This window comes from Globicephala melas, chromosome 2 (genome assembly GCF_963455315.2).
Source record: "Globicephala melas chromosome 2, mGloMel1.2, whole genome shotgun sequence".
Classification (NCBI taxonomy): Eukaryota; Metazoa; Chordata; class Mammalia; order Artiodactyla; family Delphinidae; genus Globicephala; species Globicephala melas.
Window position 1 is genome coordinate 19282732 of NC_083315.2, and position 26163 is coordinate 19308894.

At 44.9% G+C, this 26163-nt stretch overlaps 1 protein-coding gene and 1 pseudogene across 7 annotated transcripts in view; both read right to left on the reverse strand.

Moving 5' to 3' along the window:
* Positions 1–26163, reverse strand: part of CAMK1D (calcium/calmodulin dependent protein kinase ID) — a 415209-nt gene that overhangs the window by 24451 nt on the left and 364595 nt on the right. For all 7 annotated transcript variants that reach the window (XM_060293260.1, XM_060293277.1, XM_030836975.2 and 4 more), the window contains exon 6: positions 12300–12375. In XM_060293260.1, coding sequence (XP_060149243.1) covers positions 12300–12375 — 76 coding nt within the window. The remainder of the gene's footprint in view (positions 1–12299; positions 12376–26163) is intronic.
* LOC115842242 (adenosine 5'-monophosphoramidase HINT1 pseudogene) lies at positions 1130–1642 on the reverse strand (annotated as a pseudogene).

Sequence of the window (26163 nt, forward strand, 5' to 3'; positions counted from 1 at the left end):
TTGCCCTGTGCAACCTTAGAGAGGCTAGGGTGCGTGGCAAGACCGAAAAACAAAAAGGTTTGCTGTCAGCCTACATAAGAACTCAAACCCTGAGATCTCCCCCCAACTCTACACAGCCAGAGTCATGCATAACTTAAAAATTTTTGCGAGTGTGCACATACACATTCACAACAATGAGTTTTCAATTTGGAGAGTTAATTCTAAATAATATATGTTCAAGTCTTTATAATCAATAGCTTTAGGTAACAAGGAAACAAACACCATTGTATGGCTTCACACGGTCATCAAAGGTTCTGTGACAAATCAACTTTCATCCCTTCCACGCTACCCAGTAGTCCAGGGGAAACATGTGAGCTGGACAAAAAGCATTTTTGTTACACCTACAACTGTCACTTTCTGGATCAATCACATCACATGCTCCTTTGTTCTTAGAAAATAAGAGAACTGGACTAGAAAATCTTCTCCTGGACTGATATTTGACCCTAAAAGGATATTTCAAAGCTAAAGCTAAATTTATGAAAATTTTAAATTTGTCTTCAAAGATCAGTCACAGCATTATTGCCACGTACATATGCTGAGTCCTCCTTGGGGAGAAAAAACAAAAAGCTCCCAAATTATGAACTCCACCTTCAAACATTCCAACAAATATTTAAAAAAAAAGAAGTCAGGGCTTCCCTGGTGGCGCAGTGGTTGAGAGTCCGCCTGCCGATGCAGGGGACACGGGTTCGAGCCCTGGTCTGGGAAGATCCCACATGCCGCGGAGCAACTAGGCCCGTGAGCCACAACTGCTGAGCCTACGCGTCTGGAGCCTGTGCTCCGCAACAAGAGAGGCTGCAATAGTGAGAGGCCCGCGCACCGTGATGAAGAGTGGCCCCTGCTTGCCACAACTGGAGAAAGCCCTCACACAGAAGCGAAGACCCAACACAGCCATAAATAAATAAATTAATTAATTAAAAAAAAAGTCAAATACAGAATTCAGACCATGCAACAATGTCTTTTAGTATGTATGGGTTTTTAAAATTATTTCTGCAATCTCTCCATACACAGGCAAAAAAAGTATTATTTTGCGTATTGGAACTTGCAGACCTGATCCCTGCATAGAGAAGGGAAAATTATCCCTACAACACGCTTACCCAGGCGGCCAATTCATCCGCCAACCTCTAAGAACACGGAGATGAACATGACAGACAGACCGTCCCCCATCTGAACCTTCATTCACCACCACTCGATAACGCTTCTTCAGGCCCAGATCAGCAGCACATTTCTTGCCAAAAATCATTAAATGTCCAAGAAGACTTTCATCGTCATCTTCTGCCGAAGAAATCTGGGATATATGTTTCTTGGGTATCACCAGAAAATGTGTTGGTGCTCGAGGGCAAATGTCGTGGAAAGCAAGACACTGGTCATCCTCATAAATGATTCTGGCTGGGATTTCCTTATGAATGATCTTCCTGAAGATTGTGTTCCCACCAGGCCGGGCGGCCTGAGCCTTAGCGATCTCATCTGCCATCTCGGCCTCCCTCCTGCATGGCCGGCTGGGGAGAAGCTGGTCTTGGCTTTTGACTGAACTTTTCACTTGTCCCCTGGCCTCCGATGGCTCTCTCCCAAGGCACTTCTGAGGATGATTAGAAACTGTTTTCATTCTCAGAGGGGCATCCCTGGAAGTGCATTGTGAGAGCACAGCAAGGTGATCGGAAGCCGGAAAGCGGTCTTGTGTGTGGCCTGACTCCGGTGCACCTGTACTTGGCACTGAATCATGGGTTCCTGGTCCCTCCATCTGAACCACCTCCACGAGTGTTTCCAGACTTGCTGGTGTGAACTGGTACCTCTCCCCTTCCCACCTCCATCTCTTCCCCTCCTGGGCACAAACCCTGCTCAGACTAAGTGGTCTGAATTCATGACTCTTGTTACTACAGCTCCTGGCAAGCTGGCCATTTCTCTTTCTGTGCCCCTTTTGGTTTTTTAACTATCTCTGTACTGCCTCCCTTCTGTCTCTGTGCTGCAGTGCTACATTCCAGACGGTAAATCTTTTAAAACATAATAAAAGCCTCTTTTGATTCTTTCATTTGCTCGGTGTGGTGCTAGACGAATTCAACATCCTGATATTCAGAGATTATATTTTTCCCATTACTAAGTGTTGGTGATATTTATTTATTTATTTATTTTTGGCTGCATTGGGTCTTCCTTGCTGCGTGCGGGCTTTCTCTAGTTGCAGTGAGCGGGGGCTACTCTTCATTGTGGTGCGCGGGCTTCTCACTGTGGTGGCTTCTCTTGTTGCGGAGCATGGGCTCTAGGCGCACGGGCTTAGTTGCTCCGCGGCATGTGGGATCTTGCCGGACAAGGGCTTGAACCCATGTCCCCTGCACTGGCAGGTGGATTCCTAACCACTGCGCCACCAGGGAAGTCCCAAGTGTTGGTAATATATAAGTTCAAAGCCGGATCAAACCTTCCAAGTTATATTTTAAAAATTATATCTCAAATTGAATGGGACATCTTTTATCAAACACAGTAAGCACATCATCTCCTTAGATAATTGGGTCTTGGAGGATAAACCATCGACCTCCCCTGCCTGACAGCCTTGCCGATATTTGAAGACAGTACCTCCAAGCCCAGATCACCGTACACTGCTCTTACGGAGCCTTCCTCAAGTCCCGGGCAGGGTTCACGTCTCTCCCCTGGGAACGCACCCTGCTCTTGCCTCCCATCTCCGTGACAGCCAGCAAGACTGGATTGTAAGTTATCTGTTTACTGTCTGTCGCCATGGTAGCGACTCTGTGGCCAGGCAGCCATGAATCCAGCTCAGCAGCCCCATGAGATTGCCGGGCACATATTAGGATCAATAAATGTTAGTTAAGTAAATATCCCGATGCATTTAGATACTTAAACGACAGTTTCCAGGAGATGATGCTTTACGTGAAATGTTTTTCCATTTGGCCTGAGGCGGCACCATTCAGTGTGTAAAAGGAGCCATTCCCTTCCTGCTTCCCCCACTGGGTGCCCTCTCTACCTGGGGCTTTGCAAAGACAAAGGCACAGATATGGGTGGATTCCACCCTCCATGAGGTCATGGGAAGCTGCTCCCACCACCACGGAAGATGCAGAACGTCTTCACCTCAGTGACACGGCTTGTAACGTTTCCTCCATCACCCTGTGCCTGTCCCCGCACTCACTTTTTGAAACCAAGGAATATTTCATGTTGGGCTCTTTCCTAAGGGTTAGAGGTGAACCAACTGTCAACAGACAACCAACCGTATTTCTTCCAAAGCAGCGAAGAGAGGGTCACAGGCCCATCAGCAAAGCTGAAATATGGTCAAGCAGGACTTGTAAACAAAAGGCGTTTAGGCAGCCACAGGGTCCACTCAGTATAGACTATGGCGGGGGACGGGGCGAGAACCGGGTATCTTTCTGAAAACCCTCAGAAAGCAGCCACGCTGAAGTGCAGTTGGCGAAGTAAAATCCGTGAACCCATGAATCATAACCAACCATCAACGCCTGCTAAAACAAAAACAGTGAGGCTGGAATGACAAAGGAAGGGCGCAGGGTAGTGGCTGGTCTTCAAGGCAGGAGGAAGGAGCAGCCGGTGTACGAACTGTCTGCGCGCACCACTCTGACCGGCCGATGCACACACCTGTGCGCCTTGTCAGAAATCACCTTTGGGAGAGAAAGGTGACCCGGAGCCCATGACAGCCTTTATGGAAACACCCAAGGCCATCCAACTCCATCCAACTCCACCCAACTCCACTGCTCTGATCCCTCATTCACTAAAGAAATTCCCCATTTGAATTTGCTTTCTCCTGGAGCTTTTCTCCCGGAACTTGCTAGTTTGATGACGTGCATATCCTATGAACTCACAGGGCATGCCTCTCATTATGATTTAATAAATGGACACTCTAATTGTGTGTGTGTTTTTTTAATCTCTTTGGAGTCTGGCTAGTGTGAATCAGTTCACTGGGATCACCTGAGCAAGATGAAGCAACAGATCTGATTTCGTTTCTAAACGTCTAAAGCCAAAGTTCAGACCATGAACCCATGGTGGCCGGAATGCGGCTACGTGTCCCACGTTGCTGTAGCATATGAATGTAAGATGACTGCTGCCTGCTGACAACGCCAGTTCATTATTCCTGTTAGTGTTAACCACCCTCATACTGAGAGTACTAGTAACAACCATCACAATACCCCAGGCTTGGATGTTCACTGGGGTTCAGTAATTATGATGCATTCTCTCCTGCTGAAGCTTGGGTTCATGCCGCCTCCCTGGGACATATGTATCCATAAAGAGGCAGCTGTCAGTGGTTGAAAGAATGGTGACTACTTTGGTGACGAGCATCTATTGTCTCAGCAAATGGATGTAGCATGCGGGTTAAGCATTCTTAGTTCCATTCTTACAAAGCTAATTATGCTCTGTGCATTGGCCAATTTAGTTCTGCGACCTAGTTTAGAAAACTGAACCATGCAGGAGGCCAGTCAGAAAGTAAGGGTGTGACCAAAAGTATTTGCCTGGGATTTCCTCTAGGCAGAGAGGTCACAGGTCACAGCACGGGTAAGTACCCTCACCACCCACGGGAAGTCCACCCTAACCGTCCAGCCTGCCCTAACGCCCTAATCTCCTTAAGATCTCAGTGTTTATACCAGCAAACATTCACCATGTTTCTCCACAACATGCTGTATCCCTGGGCAGAATGTAGGCAAGTGATCATTCAACAATCTCCTTGAATTTGTCGGTAGAAAGGCAGCCTACACGGAATCACAAGATCGAGTTTGGACAACGAGATGCTGATTCTCATCTTGAGTGGGGAACTTCATTGCCTTGGAACTTGGGCTACCTTGGCTGAGCCAACCTCATCAGCCTGGACACCAGCACATTCATCACGGTGTCCAGCCCACTCCATCCTCAATCCTTCCCAGCAGCTTCGGCTACTCAGGCAAAGATGTGTTTTGCATGCCCTGATCCCCAAAGGAAGATTCCTGGGCAGGGTAAGGACCTATCAAAAGGGTTTTAAAAACATGAGTCTCCTTGTTAGGAAAAGATATGTCTCCTGCCAAATGATGGATAACAGAAATGAGTGTGGAGATCCAAAGAGAACCAATTCATCAAGGACCTGCACTGACAAAATGAAGAATGTTTGCACGGCACACGGAGAGGAGAAACGCGGTGTCTGTCACAGCCGCCGTTGCTGCAACCTGATATCTCAGTGTGACAGGTTTATCAAAGGAAAATAATACCGCTGCACCCCCCAGATGGCAGAGACTAATCTCCTTCCCATTACAGGTGATGTGAAGAATGAGGGGCTCTGCACGGATCCCCAGGGGATAGCCGGCTTCCCCTGTGTGCTTCCTATTGGTCACGACCCACTCAGCAGCCTTCCTCACCAGTCTTCAGATCCAGGATGGGATGGGAAGACCGGGCACAGAGAATCCGTGGGAAATAGCCAGAGTCTGAGGCTGAGGTCCACGAGTTCTAGCTTCTGACACTAGTTCAACCTGGAGCCAGCCTTGTGCTGGGAACACCAACCCGGCCGGAGTCTTTCACAGAATATTTTCATCAGTCCTCAAACATGCCTCAGGCATCCCCGTTCCTGTGCCTGCATCCCTCCCCTGGTTGGGATGCTAACCTCTAGCTTCTCTGCTTATGTTAGACTTTTCCAACCTTCTAGACATCATTGGAATAGTGGTGCCCCCTTCCTGAATACTCCCATCCTCCTCAATGGTGGCTTCATCCTAGAAACCCCTAGAGCTGTACACAAGCCTTGTTGTCACTCAGTCTACTTAGGAAACTACTTGTCCCGCCGTATACATCGTTAGTACTCTGATGAGAGGCATCATGTCTTTGTCATCTTGATTATCTTTAGCACCTACTGCAGTACCTGGAATAGAGAATGTACTCAAGAAATGCCAGTTGTTGACACTGATAATGGATGATTTTTCTTTTTTCTTTTTGGTTGCACCGGGCAGCATGTGGAACTTCCCCAACCAGGGATCGAACCTGTGCCCCCTGCAGTGGAAGCGTGGGGTCTTAACCACTGGACCGCCAGGGAAGTCCAATGATAATGATGAATTTGAGACCAGTGGTTCTCCAGGCATAGACTTATTATGTAGCAATTTATATCTAGGATTTGGTCTTTCACTCATAAGGATCTGAACATCTTGGAAGGTACAAATGAGACGCCCAAAGTCCATTCATTCTCTGCTTGAGACTCTCAGAGCTCTGGAAGGCACCAAGGAAGACAAAAACCCAGGCTGCCATTTTGAAATCTGACAGAATCATGAAATCAACCTGAGACTAATCCCTGGGGTTAAGCTACTGGTGACCAGGTAACCGTCAAGTTTATGCTTATCAAGTTTGTACTTAAAATAGAAACAAAGAAATACAGTATTTCTTTGCTTGATGCTCTACATGACCCCAACCAAATATTGTATTGTACACTGCAATGATAAGGATTTGGATGTCCTACTGCTCAGATCATACCCAGATTTATATCTCCACACATGCTTACACTAGTCAGTGGGTATCCCAAAGGCGTCTCAAGTTCAACATGCCCAAAACGAAATTCTTGATTTCACCTACCCCCTAAATTTGTTCCTACACCACTCTCCTAGCCATCTGCCCCAAACTTGGGTTTATCCTTGAAACATCCCTCTCCTTCATCCTTCACATCCAAAGTATATCTACCACTCCTCCTCCATCCCTGCCCCACTGGTAGAAGCAACCATTACCACTCATCTGACCTAAGCCTCTGAACCAGTCTCCACACTCCACTTCTGCTCTGTCCAATCCCTTGTTCACAGAGTAGCCAGAATAACACTCGAGTGAAAATCACTGGTCAACCCTTCTTTGGCTTCCCACTACACTTGGGTTAAAACCTAAGCTTTCTTCCAGGTCTCTCCTTCCTCTGGCTCTTGCTGATATCCTCCTGTCTTGATACTCTAACCATGTTGGCCTTCTGACATTTTCCTACCTATGGGCCATGGCGGACATGGTTCGTTACCTACTGCAAATCCAATTCCTGCCTTCTTCCTCACTAGCAGCACTGTGATTTCATTCAAGGGTGCACTGCACTGTCATACGAACGTTTGATATCATTGTTATTATAAAGTGGGTGCCATGCCCAACCTGAAGCATCCATGTTTTAAGGGGAATTTGCTGTAATACTTTCACTAAGCTTCGGTCAACCAAACCATTTACTATGGACTGACTTCTGTAATCCAAATTCATATGCTGAAACCCTACCCCCCCAACATGATGGTGTTTGGAGATGCTCCTTTGAGAGGTAATTAGGTTTAGATGAGGTCATGGGGGTGGGGCCCTCATGATGGAATTAGTGCCCTTATAAGAAGAGATATCAGAGAGCTTTCTCTCTCTGTCTCTGTCTCTCTCTCTCTCTCTACCATGTGAGGACACAGCAAGAAGGTGGCCATCTGCAAGCCAGGAAGAGGGTTCTCACCAAGAACCAAACCAGCTGGCACCCTGACCTTGGACTTCCAGCCTCCAGAACTGTGAGAAATAAATGTCAGTTAGTTAAGCCACCCAGTCTGTGGTATTTTGTTAGAGCAGCAGGAGCTGACTAAGGCACCACTGCTTGGTTTTAAACTGCTTATCCCAATAATGCAGTACACACCTCCTCATAGGTGTACTGATATATCATACCCCGATGCCAAGACTTCAGGGAGATAATTATATACACAATTATAGAATACAAAGGGAATCTATAGACATTAGTGCAGATCAGAGCAGTGGTTCAAGATTCAGGACAGACGTAATGGAACAAATAAGCAGAAGGCCAGATAAGGGCTATTTTGTTTTGCTTAGCCCCATGGAAGATTTCTGTAGATAACACCCGCTTTGGTGCTTTGCTAGAAGGGGACTGGCTTATCATTCATTTCTCTAAGTCTTTCACAGTCAAGTTGGGTGAGGATAAGAACTTTAGTCGAGGGTTTAGGGAGCCAGGTAAATAACACAGGGCCCATGGCCAGTATCTGCTCACCCAGGACCCTCCAATATGGTATGCAAAATTGTGTGAGTGTGAATTTATTAGGGAAGAGGGTCCACAGCTTTCATTAGATTCTCAAAAGGGTCTGTAACCCACCTCCCCCCACAAAAAGGATGAAACCACTGCAGAAGATGGCCAACGTGACTTGGAACTGAAAGCATTCTCTAGGTGCAGTGTGTTAGTTTTGCAGCTCAGATGAACCTGGCTTTTACCTAATTCCATAACTGGGAGCCCTACAGGCCAAATATATTATAATGGATAAATTCTCCTGTGATAATGACAAGAATCCACAGGAGCTGTCAGCTAAATCCTCACTCAACTGTAAATGCTGCCCAGTTGAATGTATGCTGTAGAAAGACCATTTGCCTCTCAAATAATGAGACAAAGCCAATACAGGGGGGGACGTTTCCAGCATTCCCTGAGGATGCCACTGTCAGACCTTTCTCCCATCACAATCCCTCATAGCCTTTTTTTTTTTTTAACATCTTTATTGGAGTATAATTGCTTTACAATGGTGTGTTAGTTTCTGCTTTATAACAAAGTGAATCAGTTATACATATACATATGTTCCCACATCTCTTCCCTCTTGCGTCTCCCTCCCTCCCACCCTCCCTATCCCACCCCTCCAGGCGGTCACAAAGCACTGAGCTGATCTCCCTGTGCTATGCGGCTGCTTCCCACTAGCTATCTACCTTACGTTTGGTAGTGTACATATGTCCACGCCTCTCTCTCGCTTTGTCACAGCTTACCCTTCCCCCTCCCCATATCCTCAAGTCCATTCTCTAGTAGGTCTGTGTCTTTATTCCTGTCTTACCCCTAGGTTCTTCATGACATTTTTTTCCCTTAAATTCCATATATATGTGTTAGCATACGGTATCTGTCTTTCTCTTTCTGACTTACTTCACTCTGTATGACAGACTCTAGCTCTATCCACCTCATTACAAACAGCTCAATTTCGTTTCTTTTTATGGCTGAGAAATATTCCATTGTATATATGTGCCACATCTTTATCCATTCATCCGATGATGGACACGTAGGTTGTTTCCATCTCCGGGCTATTGTAAATAGAGCTGCAATGAACATTTTGGTACATGACTCTTTTTGAATTATGGTTTTCTCAGGGTATATGCCCAGTAGCGGGATTGCTGGGTCATATGGTAGTTCTATTTGTAGTTTCTTAAGGAACCTCCATACTGTTCTCCATAGTGGCTGTACCAATTCACATTCCCCCAGCAGTGCAAGAGTGTTCCCTTTTCTCCACACCCTCTCCAGCATTTATTGTTTCTAGATTTTTTGATGATGGCCATTCTGACTGGTGTGAAATGGTATCTCATTGTAGTTTTGATTTGCATTTCTCTAATGATTAATGATGTTGAGCATTCTTTCATGTGTTTGTTGGCAGTCTGTACATCTTCTTTGGAGAAATGTCTATTTAGGTCTTCTGCCCATTTTTGGATTGGGTTTGTTTTTTTGTTATTGAGCTGCATGAGCTGCTTATAAATTTTGGAGATTAATCCTTTGTCAGTTGCTTCATTTGCAAATATTTTCTCCCATTCTGAGGGTTGTCTTTTCGTCTTGTTTATGGTTTCCTTTGCTGTGCAAAAGCTTTTAAGCTTCATTAGGTCCCATTTGTTTATTTTTATTTGCATTTCTCTAGGAGGTGGGTCAAAAAGGATATTGCTGTGATTTATGCCATAGAGTGTTCTGCCTATGTTTTCCTCTAAAAGTTTGATAGTTTCTGGCCTTACATTTAGGTCTTTAATCCATTTTGAGCTTATTTTTGTGTATGGTGTTAGGGAGTGATCTAATCTCATACTTTTACATGTACCTGTCCAGTTTTCCCAGCACCACTTATTGAAGAGGCTGTCCTTTCTCCACTGTACATTCCTGCCTCCTTTATCAAAGATAAGGTGACCATATGTGCGTGGGTTTATCTCTGGGCTTTCTATCCTGTTCCATTGATCTATCTTTCTGTTTCTGTGCCAGTACCATACTGTCTTGATTACTGTAGCTTTGTAGTATAGTCTGAAGTCAGGGAGCCTGATTCCTCCAGGTCCGGTTTTCGTTCTCAAGATTGCTTTGGCTCTTCGGGGTCTTTTGTGTTTCCATACAAATTGTGAAATTTTTTGTTCTAGTTCTGTGAAAAATGCCAGTGGTAGTTTGATAGGGATTGCATTGAATCTGTAGATTGCTTTGGGTAGTAGAGTCATTTTCACAATGTTGATTCTTCCAATCCAAGAACATGGTATATCTCTCCATCTATTTGTATTATCTTTAATTTCTTTCATCAGTGTCTTATAATTTTCTGCATACAGGTCTTTTGTCTCCTTAGGTAGGTTTATTCCTAGATATTTTATTCTTTTCGTTGCAATGGTAAATGGAAGTGTTTTCTTGATTTCAGATTTTTCATCGTTAGTATATAGGAATGCCAGAGATTTCTGTGCATTAATTTTGTATCCTGCTACTTTACCAAATTCATTGATTAGCTCTAGTAGTTTTCTGGAAGCATCTTTAGGATTCTCTATGTATAGTATCATGTCATCTGCAAACAGTGACAGCTTTACTTCTTCTTTTCCGATTTGGATTCCTTTTATTTCCTTTTCTTCTCTGATTGCTGTGGCTAAAACTTCCAAAACTATGTTGAATAAGAGAGGTGAGAGTGGGCAACCTTGTCTTTTTCCTGATCTTAGTGGAAATGCTTTCAGTTTTTCACCATTGAGGACAATGTTGGCTGTGGGTTTGTCATATATGGCCTTTATTATGTTGAGGAAAGTTCCCTCATAGCCTTTTGTTGTGTGCAGTGGGCTCTGTCAGCGAGAAAACATTCCCCTCCTTGGGGATGCTAACGAGGAGAAATTCATTTCTGATCAATTTCAGAAACGCACTGGCCTAAACCTATCCTGAAAGTATGCTCCATAGTAAGTGTTTGAAAATATGACTACAAAAAGAAATTGTAGCTTAAAAAGTAACTTTACAGGGGACTTAAACAAATCAAAACATAAAAACCAAAATTGATCATCTTAAAATAACTGCAACAAGCCTATGACCATGGCATTTCCTGGGTCATGGAGATAAGGCACCTGAGAAGAAATGAGGAATTCAAAGGCTAAATTTTGGGTTTTTATCACATTTTTCTTACTGTGACTTCTGTTGGACATGCCCTAATATTTTCATAGTGGTTTGTATTCCCAGCAAAGCCAAGGTGGCGCACGAAAAGATGCCTAACACATCACCAGCTGTGAAAGAAATGCAAATCTAACCCACAACAAGTTACCACTTCACACCTCTTAGGACGGCTATTACAAAAAAATGGAAAATAAGTGTTCACAAAGATGTAGAGAAACTAGACCCTTGTGCATCACTGTTGGGAATGTAAAATGGTGGTGTTGCTTTGGAAAACATGACGGCAGCTCCTCAAGTAGTTAAACATAGAATTACCATATGATCCAGCAATTCCACTTCTGAGTATACACCCCAAAGCATTGAAAGCAGGACTCGAACAGATATTTGCACACCTGTGTTCGTAACAGCCTTATTCACAACAGCCAAAAGGTGGAAACAACCCAAGTGTCCATTGATGGATGAATGGATAAACAAAATGTAGTATATACACACAAGGGAATAATTCAACCTCAAGAAAGAATGAAATTCTGACACATACTAACTATAACATAGATGAACCCTGAGGACACTATGCTAAGTGGAAAAAGAAAACAGACAAAAAAGAACAAATACCTTATGATTCCACCTCCATGAGATACCTAGAGAAGGCAAATTCATAGAGACAGAAAGCAGAATGGTGGTTGCCAGGGGCTCGGGGGAAACGAATGGGAGTTAGTATTTAGTGGGTTTCAGTTTGGGAAGATGAAAAAGTTCTGGAGATGGTGGTGGTGATGGTTGTGCCATACTATGAATGTGCTTGATGCCACTGAATTGTACTCTTAAAAATGGTTAAGGAACTTCCCTGGTGGTGCAGTGGTTAAGAATCTGCCTGCCAATGCAGGGGACTCGGGTTCGATCCCTGGTCCAGGAAGATCCCACATGCCGCGGAGCAACTAAGCTCGTGCACCACAACTACCGGGCCTGTGCTCTAGAGCCTGTGCTCTGCAACAAGAGAAGCCACCGCATCGCAACGAAGAGTAGCCCCTGCTCGCTGCAACTAGAGAAAGCCTGCACGCAGCAATGAAGACCCAACGCGGCCAAAAAAAAAAAAAAAGAAGGTTAAAATGGTGTACAAAATTAAATGTATATTTTGTCACAATTTTTTTTAAAAAAAAGGAAAAAAGAAGCCGAGGTGGCAAGCCATACTTACAAGATATAGGCAATCACCCCAATGGACCAGCAGTCGACAGCTTTGCTGTAGGGTTTCTGTGCGAGGACCTCGGGAGCTGTGAAACAACAAAGCAGAGACACAAGCCTGACAATTTAAATGATTAAGACATAAGGCGGGTTTTAGGTGTTTTTTGCTTTTTGCTCTTTTTGTCTGCTACTTGGGCTGAACTTTCTGTGATTCTAGAAACTGAGTAGGCAGACACAATCTGATATATTTGTTGGCTTTTGTAACTAGACAAAAGGGGAGCATTTGTGTGTGTGTACAACTGGAGGTTATCAATCAATCAATACATACTTGATAGGAGGTATTTTATGTCAGTGCTGGGCTAAGCTCTATAGCTCAGACCAGACTGACAGAGAGGAGAGAATACTCAGTCTGGGGCCTGGGGTGTGATTCACCTCAAATCAGCTCAAGGAAGCATTTCTGGCCCCTGTGTAGGGACTTTCTAGGTGCTGTGGGGACAGGCAGGTGAAGCCCCTTCCCCCTGCCTTCATGGGGCTTAAGTCAAGCTCAGACCTAAAACCTTCTCTCCATGTCCTGCCTCAGGCCTGCTCCTGATTCCTTCTCTAAGGTTTTGGGCGGGTCATCTGTCACTATACTGCCATTCTGTTTTCTCATCTGTGAAACAGGAAAAATGCTATTGAATCTCACTTCCTTGGTTCTAACCCACTCTTCATCACGCATCACCAGTCCAGGGCCTTGGCTTATTTTGTACTATTCCCATACTTCCTGTTCCGGGCCGTGGCTACTGCCCAGCGTTGGATACCCACCCAGTGTCTGGCACTCAGCAGGGTCTGCCATACGTATTTGTGCAAAGAGTAAATAAACACAGGAAAGGAAGTAAACCTTCTTCACAAGTAAAACCTCCTTTTTATGCAAATACATCTGATTGAAGTGTCTAGGATAAACTCTGCAGAAAGTTTAAGAAGGTAGAGAAAGTAAAAAGAGCTCTAGCTTACAAGGCACTTGTCAGGCTAAGCTGTGTGTTCTATGCATTGGGGATGCATTAACTCACCACAACCTTTCTTGGTGGGGAAGAGCTTAGTTATTATTATCCTTCTTCCCAAGCTACAGGTGAGGGTGCACGGGGACTCAGAGATCAAGCCACTTATCCCCAGTATCCAGCTGCCAAGAGGCCTCTACACCAACGTAGTCTAACCCGAATTAAGTGCCTGTGTGATCCGGGTCTCGTCCTTGTCATTCATAGACATTCTCTACTGTAATCCCTTCAACAACTCTGCCAATTAGCCATTATCTGCTCCTGATCCATAAAGAAAATGAGCCTCAGAGATGTTCCTTTTCTGACGCCACATAGGAGATATAGACCAGTTGGGATCTGAACACAATTCAATCTCACCCTTGTCCCAGCTCTTTCCACTGGAATCTACTGTCTGTTAAGGTGAGTCTTTCTTCAGTCTCTAAGCAAAGTCCTTTTGTAGAAAAATGAACAGGGAAACCCTCTCACCCTGTTGCAGATAAGCACCTTCCTGAGCAAGAAGAGGGAAGGACACAAACTTGCTGGATGTTTCTGGTTAGGATGGTAAGAAATACAACCCACAGAGAATCCTCAAATCTAATTTTAGGTTTCAGCCTCAATTCCTCCAAACTTCTGATGAGACTTTTTTTTAAATTTAATAAGAGCTAAATAAATACGTTTGTACGGCTTTGCTGTGTTTACCCTCAATGCAGTAGCAGAAGCAGAGAGCGCTACAAAGTTGGGGAACTCACAGACTGGAGAAGCGGCCCTTAGATAATGGGGAGTGACTGAATCCATCCTCCCTCTTCCCCAGAACTGCTAAGAGCCTGTTTCTCAGATGCTTCTATTATGGCAACTGACAAAAGGGAGCCATTGCCCACAGCCAACGTCCTGCTGATCTAGGAGGATGGTGCTCTCAGAGCTGATGCTTTGGGCTGACAGCCACACGAGCACAGGTGGCGGGAGGGGACTGGTTCTGCAAGGAGCATGTTTCTGAGCCTCCAGGGCCATCCTCGTAGCCTGATGGAAAGTTCAAGAGAGGCAGAAAAGGCTCGCAGAGCTACATCGGACCCGGCCCCTCCTCCCGGCACAGCTGACAGCAGGCATCAGGAGCGCCGCATCAAGCAGGTGGGCAGAGGCCCTGGCTTCCATGTCACGGGGTCTGCAGGGCTCTTCAGAGAGCTGGCGAGACAGCCTGGCCCAAACGCTCCACGAAACCAGATGTCAACTGACGAGGGGATAAGACCCGGCCCCTAGAAAGCAGGGTTGACTCCTAGGAAGAGCTAGCCCTCTGTGTTCTCCTGACCACCTCTGTGGATGGGGCAGGAAGGATTCTTAAAAGAACAAATCCTCCTCCTCGTCATCATCTGTTAGAAAACAGCAAGCGGGCTTCCCTGGTGGCGCAGTGGTTGGGAGTCCGCCTGCCGGTGCAGGGGACACGGGTTCGTGCCCCAGTCCGGGAGGATCCCACATGCCGCGGAGCGGCTGGGCCCGTGAGCCATGGCCGCTGAGCCTGCGCTCCGCAACGGGAGAGGCCACAGCAGTGAGAGGCCCACGTACTGCAAAAAAAAAAAAAAAGGAAGAAAAGAAAACAGCAAGTACTGGCCACCATCCACTGTTCAGCAAACAAAGGAATAAAGAACACGGTTCCCCTCCTGAAATCCACACACCTGGCGGCACGTGCACATCAGGCCCTTTGCCTGCAGTCTGGCAAATGCTCCAGGGCTCTGGAGAATCGGGCAGTGCGCTGCAGAGACTTGAAAAGCAAGCGGCTGATTTTTATGCAAGTCGGAGCTTGGATGTTACTTGGGACGTTTAGATTCTTGAAACCACAGATGACACAAATTTCTTAAAATATGAGATTTTTGTTTAGCTAGTAAACTTTATAACATCAAGTATATGCTTTTGTATAAAAAGACTTCTGATTTAGATCAACAGTATGGATGTTAGGGAAAAGTTCTAAATGATTAACAAATACCAGGGTATCTACATTGGTGGTGGAACTCTATGTGCTTGTGCCAAACATGTCTTGTCCTCTTTGGTGTTGTGTCTTATCTGGGTCACAGCAACTGCAATGAAATATACACATTTTTAACCAATTGGTGGCAGGTGAACCATTTGCCCTCTGGTGAGGTCCTTAATTGCACTTGAACCCAATCCAGAGAGTGAAGCCAGAAGTGTAATGTCATGATAAAAAAGACAAAGCAAACTGATTTGGAAATAAAATTCTCACCAACTTAAAATATTTTAAACTTGTACGATGGCACATACGTGAATGGCTTCAATTCTATTTTCCTTTGTGATATGATTCCTGGAAACAAATGTTCTTTGGGACACTGTTTGAACAAGCCCACCTAGCTTTAAATAGCTAACTTGTCATCTCATAGTAATTCTTGAAAAAAATAAATTCTCAGACAATATTCAAAACCCTCCTGACAATTTGATATGGTGAACAAATCATGAACCCCTGAGGTCAGGTGGGATATTTTCTCTCCCACTGTCCGTCTGCGTCCTGCAGTTGGCGCTATCGTTTTGCCAACCTGTTGTACTTATCTGGTTTTTGGTCCTCCTTCCATTCCCTTGATCCCTTTCAGCTGGAGTGCTGGGAGAATCCCCTTCTTTCTGATCTTTTCATAGACCCGTTTTCACTTTGAGAACCAGCCAAACTCCCTTGTGTTATCAATCTTATACCACTGGCAAGAATTCAGCTGTAATTCTAAAAAGTCACAGCATCCAACTTACAAACTTTGGGACGACAAATGAGCTCCCAGGCTGAGGAAGCCCAGATTTTCTCTCCTAATTGTACCCAGCATAATTCATGTGTCGTGGGAGGTTGGCAGTGACTCTGGCCAACCCCACACCTTCTAACAGAGGGAGGCTTTGAATCGAAGTAACTTAATTGGAGCTATTGACAGAGAAAGCAGTCATTAAGAGGCACCCTGACTTGTCGGTGATGCCATCAACCCCAGGCAGAGCAGGAAAGGGCTCAGTTTCCTGGCACAGCCATAGCAGAAGGGAAAGACTCCAGTGGGGTGGGCATACACGTTCCTCCAGTGCATTTCAAGGCCTGGGCCCTGGGGACTGTCAGTGGCTATCAGTGGCAGTAGAGAGACCCACCCACCCGGAAGTGCTGAAGGGACAGATCCAAGATAGGTGGCTGGTCCAACCTCCCGACTGCCTCTTAGGCTTGGCTGAAGTCAGCCTTTTAGGCCAGAAGGGAGTGGCATGATATATTTAAAGTGATGAAAGGGAAAAACCTACAAGAATACTCTCCCCAGCAAGGCTCTCATTCAGTTTCGACAGAGAAATCAAAAGCTTTACAGACAAGCAAAGGCTAAGAGAATTCAGCACCACCAAACCAGCTTTAAAACAAATGCTAAAGGAATTTCTCTAGGCGTGAAATACAAGAGAAGAAAAAGACCTACAAAAACAAACCAGAAACAATTAAGAAAATGGCAGTAGAAACATACATATCGACAATTACCTTAAATATAAATGGATTAAATGCTCCAACTAAAAGACACAGATTGGCTGAATGGATACAAAAACAACACCCATATATGCTGTCTACAAGAGACCCACTTCAAACCTAGGGACACATACAGATTGAAAGTGAGGGATGGAAAAAGATACTCCATGCAAATGGAAATCAAAAGAAAGCTGGGGTAGCAATACTCATATCAGACAAAATAGACTTTAAAATAAACACTGTTACAAGAGACAAGGAAGGATACTATATAATGATCAAGGGATCAATCCAAGAAGACATAACAATTGTAAATATGCATGCATTCAACATAGGAGCACCTCAAGGCAAATGCTAAGAGCCACAATAGAGGTGGAGAGAACAGCGGTGGGGTGGAGGCAGCTCCACCTGGGTGACATGTGTTGGGCCATGACAGTTGGGTTCCCAGGTCTATTCATCAAAACACTGTAACACACTAGCCTCTGGTAGGCTCCTACTATACCTTATCCATCCCTTTACTGCTGTGTGAATCACACTGTCAAGGTCCAGACTTCACGCTGCTGGAGAACATCTCTAGACTGTATTTTCAGGGCTTAGTACATTCTGGTAGTTCACCAAATGGTGATGCAACTGAACCCAACCTACTCAACACACACGCCATTATTTCTATAAGAAAATGTTTTCCAAACACCAGACAACTGATTTACAAATAAACTTAGCTGCCTCAAATATTTTTGGTGAGTACCTACAGGAACAAAAAAATGAGAGGGTCACAAATAAATTTTGGATTGCAAGCAACTGTCGTTTGGGAAGTCCCTGTATTAGGTACAAGTAAGATAAACTGCTGAATACATGCCCTGTTTCTGACATGAATCTGGGAGATAAAAGAACCAGAATTAGCCCTAATTCTCTGTGGGTGTCTGTCATTCACGTTGCTCTCCTTTTAAAAGCTTTTCTCAAAGGGATTTCAGAATTATTAGTTCTAGGGCTAAATGGCAGAAAAGATAGTCTGTTAAATGATCTCTCAGAACCTCCTTCCTGGTCAGATCTTGGGGACTATCAATTCAGGTTTTTTGAGGCTACTGCCGATAGAAACAGTATCCCATCAGCTTAATTTACACCAGTCAATAGAAGTGAGTTCCATATAAACCACACAGCCTCAGCAGAGCATCCCACGAGCTACTGGAGAGATCTGTGGACAGATGTTCCCTCCTCTGAGCCCCAGGCTTAACCCACGCTCTTTAGTGAAACAGTACGTTCAAAATTTAAAATAATTGAATTTACTGCTGTGAGACTCACTACCAACGCACTGTGGAAAATTCCACTTGGTGGGAAACGTCTTCTATAAACCGAGCTGTTTTATATTGATTCAGAGCAAGGTTTCCTGGTAAAGGGAAGGACTCCAGAGATTTCAGAAAGAAAAAAAACAGAATTTCAGAAACTTTTCATGTTGTTTTTAAAACAACTAAGTTGCCCATTTTCCTTACTGAAAGAGAGAGAGGAAAAAGAGGCTTAACCAAGTGGAATTGGAAACGAGGACAGTGGCTTGTGAAGGTGGGGGCCACAGTCACCAGTCCTCAGGCTCTCATAAAACAGAAAAGGAATTTTCCCATTTCCTGCGTCCAAGGATGTGCTAAGAACCGTCTCTGCAGAGAGCGGGGAGAATGTGATCTCATCGTGTTACCACGTTCATGTTCAAGGTGATCTGTTCCCCTCCACGGATGTTTGAGGACCACTCCTCTTCGTACTTCAAATATGACCCCTTCTACTGGGATAAGGGTGGGGACACAAGCAGGAGGGGCAGCCCTGGGTGGCAGGAGCAGCCCTTGATGCTGGAAAAGGAGAGCTTGTGGTCCAGAACCATGGTGGTGGTGTTTCTCCTTATTCAATCATTTAATGGGCTGCATCCCACTTCAGGCACTAGCTTTATGGGTGACAAAAGCACACCTGGCCCCTGCCCTCACGGCACACCTGTTCTCCAGGGCACTGAGGGTAGACACAAGCCACAGACGTAGTGCCAGCCTCGGCCGCCCTCCTAAGGACGATGATCAGAGTCAGACAAGATCATGGCAAGATGGGAGAGGTGGTGTTGATTTTTAAGTTTAACTCAGTCAAAATCCAACCCTGAAAATACTGAACTTACTCTAAATAAAACTCAAAAATATCCAAGGAAAGAAAATATTACCTCCAATAGTCAAATGATGGGCAAGGTGCAAACAGAATGAGAAAGATACAGCCGGGGAAAGAAATCGCTGTGGCTAGTGGTGCTGTTAATAAAAGTATATATATGCACGTTGTTCATGTTGTTTTCCAAGAATAAAGTAATAGGCGTAAAGATGAAAGAGTAGGAGAGGTCTGAAGGATGTGAAATGGTTGCCGGGATTTAGGTTCTTGTTACTTAAAATGACTTTAGTTGTCTGGATTTAAGAAGTTTTAAATAGTCGGGCACATTGGCTTTTCAGTGAAAGAAACCTAGGCTCCACCACTTACTACATGTGTGGACTTGGGTAAGTCCCTTAATCTTTCTCAGCCTCCATTTTGTTAGATGGGAACATTAAGAGAGCCCAACTCTTAGGATTGTTATGAGGCTTAAAGGAAATATGCAGCACATATGTACGGGTATAATTAGTAGTTGTTATGTAAGGAGGAAAAGTTGGAAAGATCATAGGAGCAAAAGGAATGTAGGTTTTATTACTCTCTAGAATTAAGGCTGAACGGATTCTTGATATCATTTGGTACTTTCCTTCGATTCTAGCGTAACATAAAATGATTCATAAATGAAGATTTCCACCCTTTTGATGAAAACCCTCAGAAGTCAGGACAGAGCTGGGCCCACACGCGATGGAAGGGCAGGTCAGGAGAACTTGAATCTTAGAGCTGGAAGGAGCCAGTTGGTCCCTTTGTTCATCTAGTTCTTGATCCTTGTGGTCACTTCATCACCAACACGTTTACATCATCATCCCCCCTTGGTCCAGGCACCAGCCTAGGCACGGCAGCAGGAGCAGGCTGTTCGTCATGGTTGACAGACAGCGCTGTGGGCATCAGGACCATTTGTCCCGATATTAGAGATCCATGTGATGGCCGAGGACCTCTGGCTGTGCGTGGCCCCTTCGTGGCTCTGCATTTATTGAGGAGAGAGGCTGTGCTCCTTCCACATTTCCTCTCCCTGCCCTGCCCCCTCCACCCCCCAGCCCCACTCTCTCCTACCTCCAGGCCAGGTGTCATCAAGATTCCCATCCCCATTGTCCTGAGCTCTCCCCATCCTTTAAGTAGCTACAAGGGTGCAATGCCTAGTTCTAACCAGTTCTTGTTTTCATTGGCCCCAATTATAATTCTTTTTTAAAGGGGTGTTTAAAGATTATTCTGGAAGACTGATTATAAAAATGGGCATATCCTAATTTTCTCCCTAATTCTTTTTCTTTTTAAATTAAGTATAGTTGATTTACAGTGTTGTGTTAGTTTCTGGTGTACAGCAAAATGATTCAGTAATATGAAAAAGAATATATATATATATATATATATTCTTTTTCATATTCTTCTCCATTATGGTTTATTATAGGATATTGAATACAGTTTCCTGGGCTATACAGTAGGACCTTGTTGTATATCTATTTTATATATAATAGTGTGTATCTGCTAATCCCAAACTCCTAATTTATCCCTCCCCACCCCCTTTCCCCTCTGGTAACCATAAGTTTGTTTTCTATGTCTGAGTCTGTTTCTGTTTTACAAATAAGTTCATTTGCGTCATATTTTAGATTCCACATATAAGTGACATAATATGGTATTCATCTCTGTCTGGCTTACTTCACTTAGTATGATCATCTCTAGGTTCATCCATGTTGCTGCAAATGGCATCATTTCATTCTTTTTCATGGCTGAGGAATATTCTATTGTGCGTGCGTGCGTGTGTGTGTTTGTGTGTATGTCACATCTTCTTTATCCATTCATCTTTATCCAAAGTCGATGGACATTTAGGGTTGCTTCCATGTCTTGGCTGCTGTAACCAGTGCTGCTATGAACACTGGGGTGCATTCCCTAATTCTCTGGAGTGTGTACAACTGCTGCCATCTGTGCCACCTGCTGAAACAGAGCTGACAAGACACTCAGATCAGCACCTCTACCTGTCTTTGAACAAGCTTCTGTCTCTGAAAATGAACCTGAAACTTCTAACCTACTATGTAGCCTATGATGTCAGCAGACAGACACGCAGGCAGATGGGCAACCTGCCAGCCTACAGCTTAGTCTCAGGTTCACCTGTTGACCCTGCTGGCTGGCCTTGCCTCCCTGAGGAGGCCATGGAGAAAGGCATCTGACTTGAACTTAATGCATGCCATGGTGGGGAGGAAAAGGCTCTGAGACACGAACGCCAGTCATGGTCAGAGGGAGTGGAGTCTTCTTTTAATATCATGGCTTTTCCCAAGTCGCTCATGAAAGGAGGTCAGGAGGCCTAGGGGTCAGGGGGCCTGGATTCAAGTTCCATTCTGCTGGGCAGGCTGGCAACGTGATAGCATCTTTACAGGAAGAAGCCTAAGAGAGGAGTAGGTGGTCTCATGGGAGAGCACCGAACTTCCATGTGGGTTTTAAAATCAGATTGTGCACCTGTAGGCTGGTGCTAGCATCTGTCACCTCTGACCCAGCACTGACTCAGAGGACAGAATTAGAGGCTGGGCTCTGCACCAGTGTACCTCGAATTCATCATCTTTCTGTGCCTCAGTTTCCTGTCTTGAAGGGCACCTGCCAGTCTGTCCCAGTGTTAGGCCTTCATGGAAAAGAATCTGTGCTCACCCGTAGAGCTGCAGGTGTCCCCTCATTCTAAGGCATACCGTTGTCCCTCAGCATCTGTGGGGATGGGGGTCCAGGACCCTCTGTGGACACCAAGATCGGTGGATGCTGGAGTCCCATACATAAAAAAATGGCATAGTATTTGCACATTACCTACAACATCCTCCTGCGCACTTTACCTCTAGATGACCCGTAACACTTAACACAATGGTAACGCCGGGTAAGTCGTTGCCGGTAAGCAGCAAATTCAAGTTTTGTTTCTTGGAGCTTTCTGGCGATTTCTGAAAAATACTTTTGATCTGCAGTTGGTTGAATCTGAGGATGTGGAACCCGTGGATCCAGACGGCCAACTGTACCGTTAGGGATTTGTGTCCAAGGACACTTGATCCAGGTTTTCCTGTCCCTAAGGGATTTCCAAAGGTAGTGAGAAGGGACAGAGCTCCTCTGCTGGAGGATAAGTGGATAGTCTTAAATCGAACTGTAATATAGTTCCAAAGAGTTAGTGACACTGCATGTCATCATTGTGGTGAAAAGGATATCACTGAAACAGTGGGAGATGCACACTACTGTGTATAATAGATAACCAACCAGGACCTACTGTATAGCACGGGGAACTCTACTCAATATCTTGTAATAATCTATAAGGGAACAGAGTCTGAAAAAGAATAGATATATACATATATGTCTATATATATATAGATACGTATAACGGAATCACTTTGCTGTACGCCTGAAAGTAACACAACATCGTAAAAAAAAAAAACAGTGGGAGAGAAAGAGGACCTTTCTACCCAGCAGTGGACTGTTCAGAGACGGTAAATAAAATTCTGAGATCAAGGAAAGTAAGATTCAGGCATACAGCTCAGAGGAGCATCCAGTCTCAGTAAGAGCTGCATTACAACGAGGAGGTGGTACTGAACGGGTTAACTCAGGTCTGCTTCCCGCCAGGAGAACTTTCAGCAGGAGAGGTATTGAAAAAGAAAAAAAAAATGCGCTGAGGGGCTTTACTGTGAACATCTTAATAAGCAGGTGTTGCTTCACCTAGGTTTAGAGGATTGCAGTCTGGATTGCTGGCGAATAAAAACACAGCTGAGATACAGAATCATTCCTCGCCGGTGGTCTGTCCTCAGCCCGGAGCTGCACGAGAGGAGCAGAAGCTTCTTGGGACAGCTCTGTTCTCTTTCTGGGGGTTACAGGTTCCTTAGCTCTTTCTCACCCTCCCCTAGAGCCGTAATTTACTAAGAATGCATCGCAGATGAGCAGCTCACTTGGATTTTCCTAGTAGCTTCTTGAATTTTACCACAGGCATGAAGAGTCCCCATTAAAGCACCATCTTGGTTTCTCATTACCAGTCTGATCGGAGCTGGGTTACTATTCAAATGCCGCCGAAGCCAAAATGTGGCTGATGGGTGGTGGGGAGAGACTACGGAACGGGAAGGGAGTGGAAAACGGGAGGGCAGCTGGTATCTGGTGTTTTCAAATGTGGGAGAGACCTGGAACTCAGTGCTACAGAGGAAGAAAAATGTTCTGAGTAAGGCATTTTAGAGCAATGTGGCAACGGATAACCCCGTAATGTGTTCCTTGCCAGTTGTCCCAGGATTCCACCTCCGCCCTAACGGGTTTGTGAACCGCAACCGGATGGTTACTTTGCACTGAAGCCCTCCTCACTTCTGAAATCTGATGAGCTACACTCCAACATGAAGAATACTGCTACGGTCATTCCAGTGTTTTGGTTTATAAACATTAAAAGAAAAAAAAAAAGAGTAAGTTACAAAATGCTGCACTGCTTCTTTCCTCTCCACCACCGCAAAATGGTACCAGTTTAGAAACCATGAAACTCCATCCCAGGATTCAGGTACTGAGAGAGGAGCCGTCAGGAGTTCCAGAAGGTTGGAGAGTGCTCTACAAATAGCTTAAGAGGGATTTAGTGGGGTGGGGGCTTTTCCAGGGCAGGGCTGGGTTTACTTGGCACACGTTCTGATCATGAGCTTCTGCCCTCGTCCATACTCACTATGTCAAGGCTAATACCGGGCCCTGCAAGTCTCCCCACGTGGGGAGGCGCTGTTCTCTCTGACACATGGGGTCTGGCTGCAAGCGCCCAGTGTGATGAAACGGTCGCTGCTGGTTGTCACTGAGTCGCTGCTGAGAGAGAAGGAACGAGAAAGTTCTGATGTGGGTCCCCCGCCTACTCATCTGTGCCCTGTGTGACAATTTATCAGTTACATAAAATCCTGTTTCAACGCTAACAGTCTGAGAGGGTGAGAACAATGATGTAATGCTCAGAGCCGTGTACTAAAATATGGTATTTAAGTGAACAACAAATAAAAACCGAGCTCTTTGGGAGAAAATGACCACACAGAAGAGTGAAGATTACAGCAGCAGGAACAGAGGATCTATGAGGAAAGATAAAAGGAACCGCGTGACTTAGCCCGCTCAGGAGGACAGAGATGGATGATGTCAACTTAACTGAATTTTTTCTTGTCTGTTCTGAGTGAAGATGGGAAAAAATGACAGTCAATATCCTTGACACACGAATATTTATACACTTAAAGGCTACTAAGTCACACATCTGTAGAAATACAGAACAGCAGAACCAGAAAAAAAATCATGGAAGTCAACGCGTAAGCAGCTCTTGGCAGGAAAAACCTCTGCGGGAAAGAGCTCTTTGCAGAAGGTGCCCCTTTGCCTTGTCACTAACCTTAAACCAGGCGCCCCATGCTCTACTCATCTCCAGCCCGAGCACACTTTTCATATCTTTTGATCACACAATACTTTGCCTAACTTCTTGGTTCTTTCATAGACCAGAGAAGTAGGAATGAAAAGTAAGTAACTGACAGATGACCAGATCTCTTCCTTAGCTTCCCTTCAGTAATCTTGCAAACTGTGTGAACAAGGTGGGGTCTAAAGAAAGATCACGAGGACTCGACCAGCCTGCACCCAGCCTGCACACAGTGGGGATGGCGACAACTCTGACCCCCTACCTCAAAGATTCACCGAGATTACTTCCCTGTTTCCCTTTAAAAGCTTTCATGGTGGAGCAGAATCTTGGGAGGTAGTTTTGGGGGGACGCTGAGTCTACCATCTCCCCAGATTGCCGGCATTCAGATTAAAGGCAACCTTCCTTTCTGTCAACATTTGTGAGGATTGATTTTGTAAGGGGTAAGCGGCAGGGCCCGATTTGATGACCGATCAGTTCAGCACGCTTATTTTACATACGAGAAACTGAGAACCCAAGATTTTAAGGGAAGGGCTCAGGTCTTCCTTACATGTAAGCAATGGCAGAGACAGAATCTCACAGTCAAGACCCACTGTTGTGACTGCCACCAGCTACAGGCTGGGTGGCTCTGAGAATAGTCCCTCATCCCCAAACGGAACCCTGGTTCCTGGAACCCCTGGTTTCCAAGGTCTCATCCTAACCTCAAGCCCATTATCAAGCTTTAAAAATGCGATGATCCCATGAATTAAAAGTATTCCTTTAATGGTGAAAAGATATGCTGAGAACGTTGAACCAACTGTTCTCCATTTCCACTTAGAAGAGAACACAACGAAACTTGTTTAAACTATTTTAGACAAGTTAAGCCAGGGCTAGACCAAAGACTTTGGCAATGTCTATGCAGGTGACTAAGCTGCGAGAAGAAACTGGAATGCCTCCTTCTTCACAGTTTAAGTAATATAACAATGAGCCACCTTGCAGAGAACCAAGATGTGGCTCTGCTTATAGACACAATGATGGATCAGACAGAAACGCACCTTCCTATCTTTGAGGCACATTAAATAATGAAAGAGTGGTTTCCAGTATGCACTCCAAATGGAATACTGCAAAGGGATGTATCATCACTCAAAAAGGCTCGATGAAAAAAGCAAGTCTCATGTTGCTCAAAGGCAAACATCACAAAGCAGTTAGGAGTCCTGCCACCCAGCACCACCCCAGCCTTCTTGCCCTTTTTAAAAGGGCAGTTTGCAATCCCTGAATAAGAAAGACTAGTCTTTGGAAGAATAAGTAAGAGCACAGGCTTGCCTTCCTCTGCTGAGGCACTCTGTCACTTCGTCTAGAGACAAAGGTTCCAAGTTCTTCTAGAAGAGTTTAATTTTCCCATAGAATCTGAGAAATCACATCGGTGTGCAAATAGCAACATCGAGAAATAAAACGACAGGCTTCCTTCTACAGAACAGAAGTACATTTGTCATCTTGTAGTGTCTTGTCAATTACACGACTGACATGGGTGCTTTCTGTGACTTACGGTTCCTATTTAGTGATTCAAGAGAGCCCGTTTGGATATTTTAATTAACGCAGTGGAGCAAGTTGCATAAATCATTTTACAAACTTTCTCAGCTCTGACTTCCATCTCTTATTGGCGATGCCGAGGGGAATGTTATATCTGACTCAATTAAATGGATTCTAAATCCAGGTCAATACCACATTAACGGTCACCATGTTACCCTGAGGAGCTGACTGCCACCAGACGGCCTTATCATTTCTCCTCAATTCTCTCCAAGAACTTATTTACGCATGCCCTCCCTCCCCAAGTGACTCTGCTCATTTCCCCCAGGCCCTCCATACCAGAAGCCATTCATGACCTTGGACCTTTGTTCTCCTGCTCGCCTGCATCCGTAAG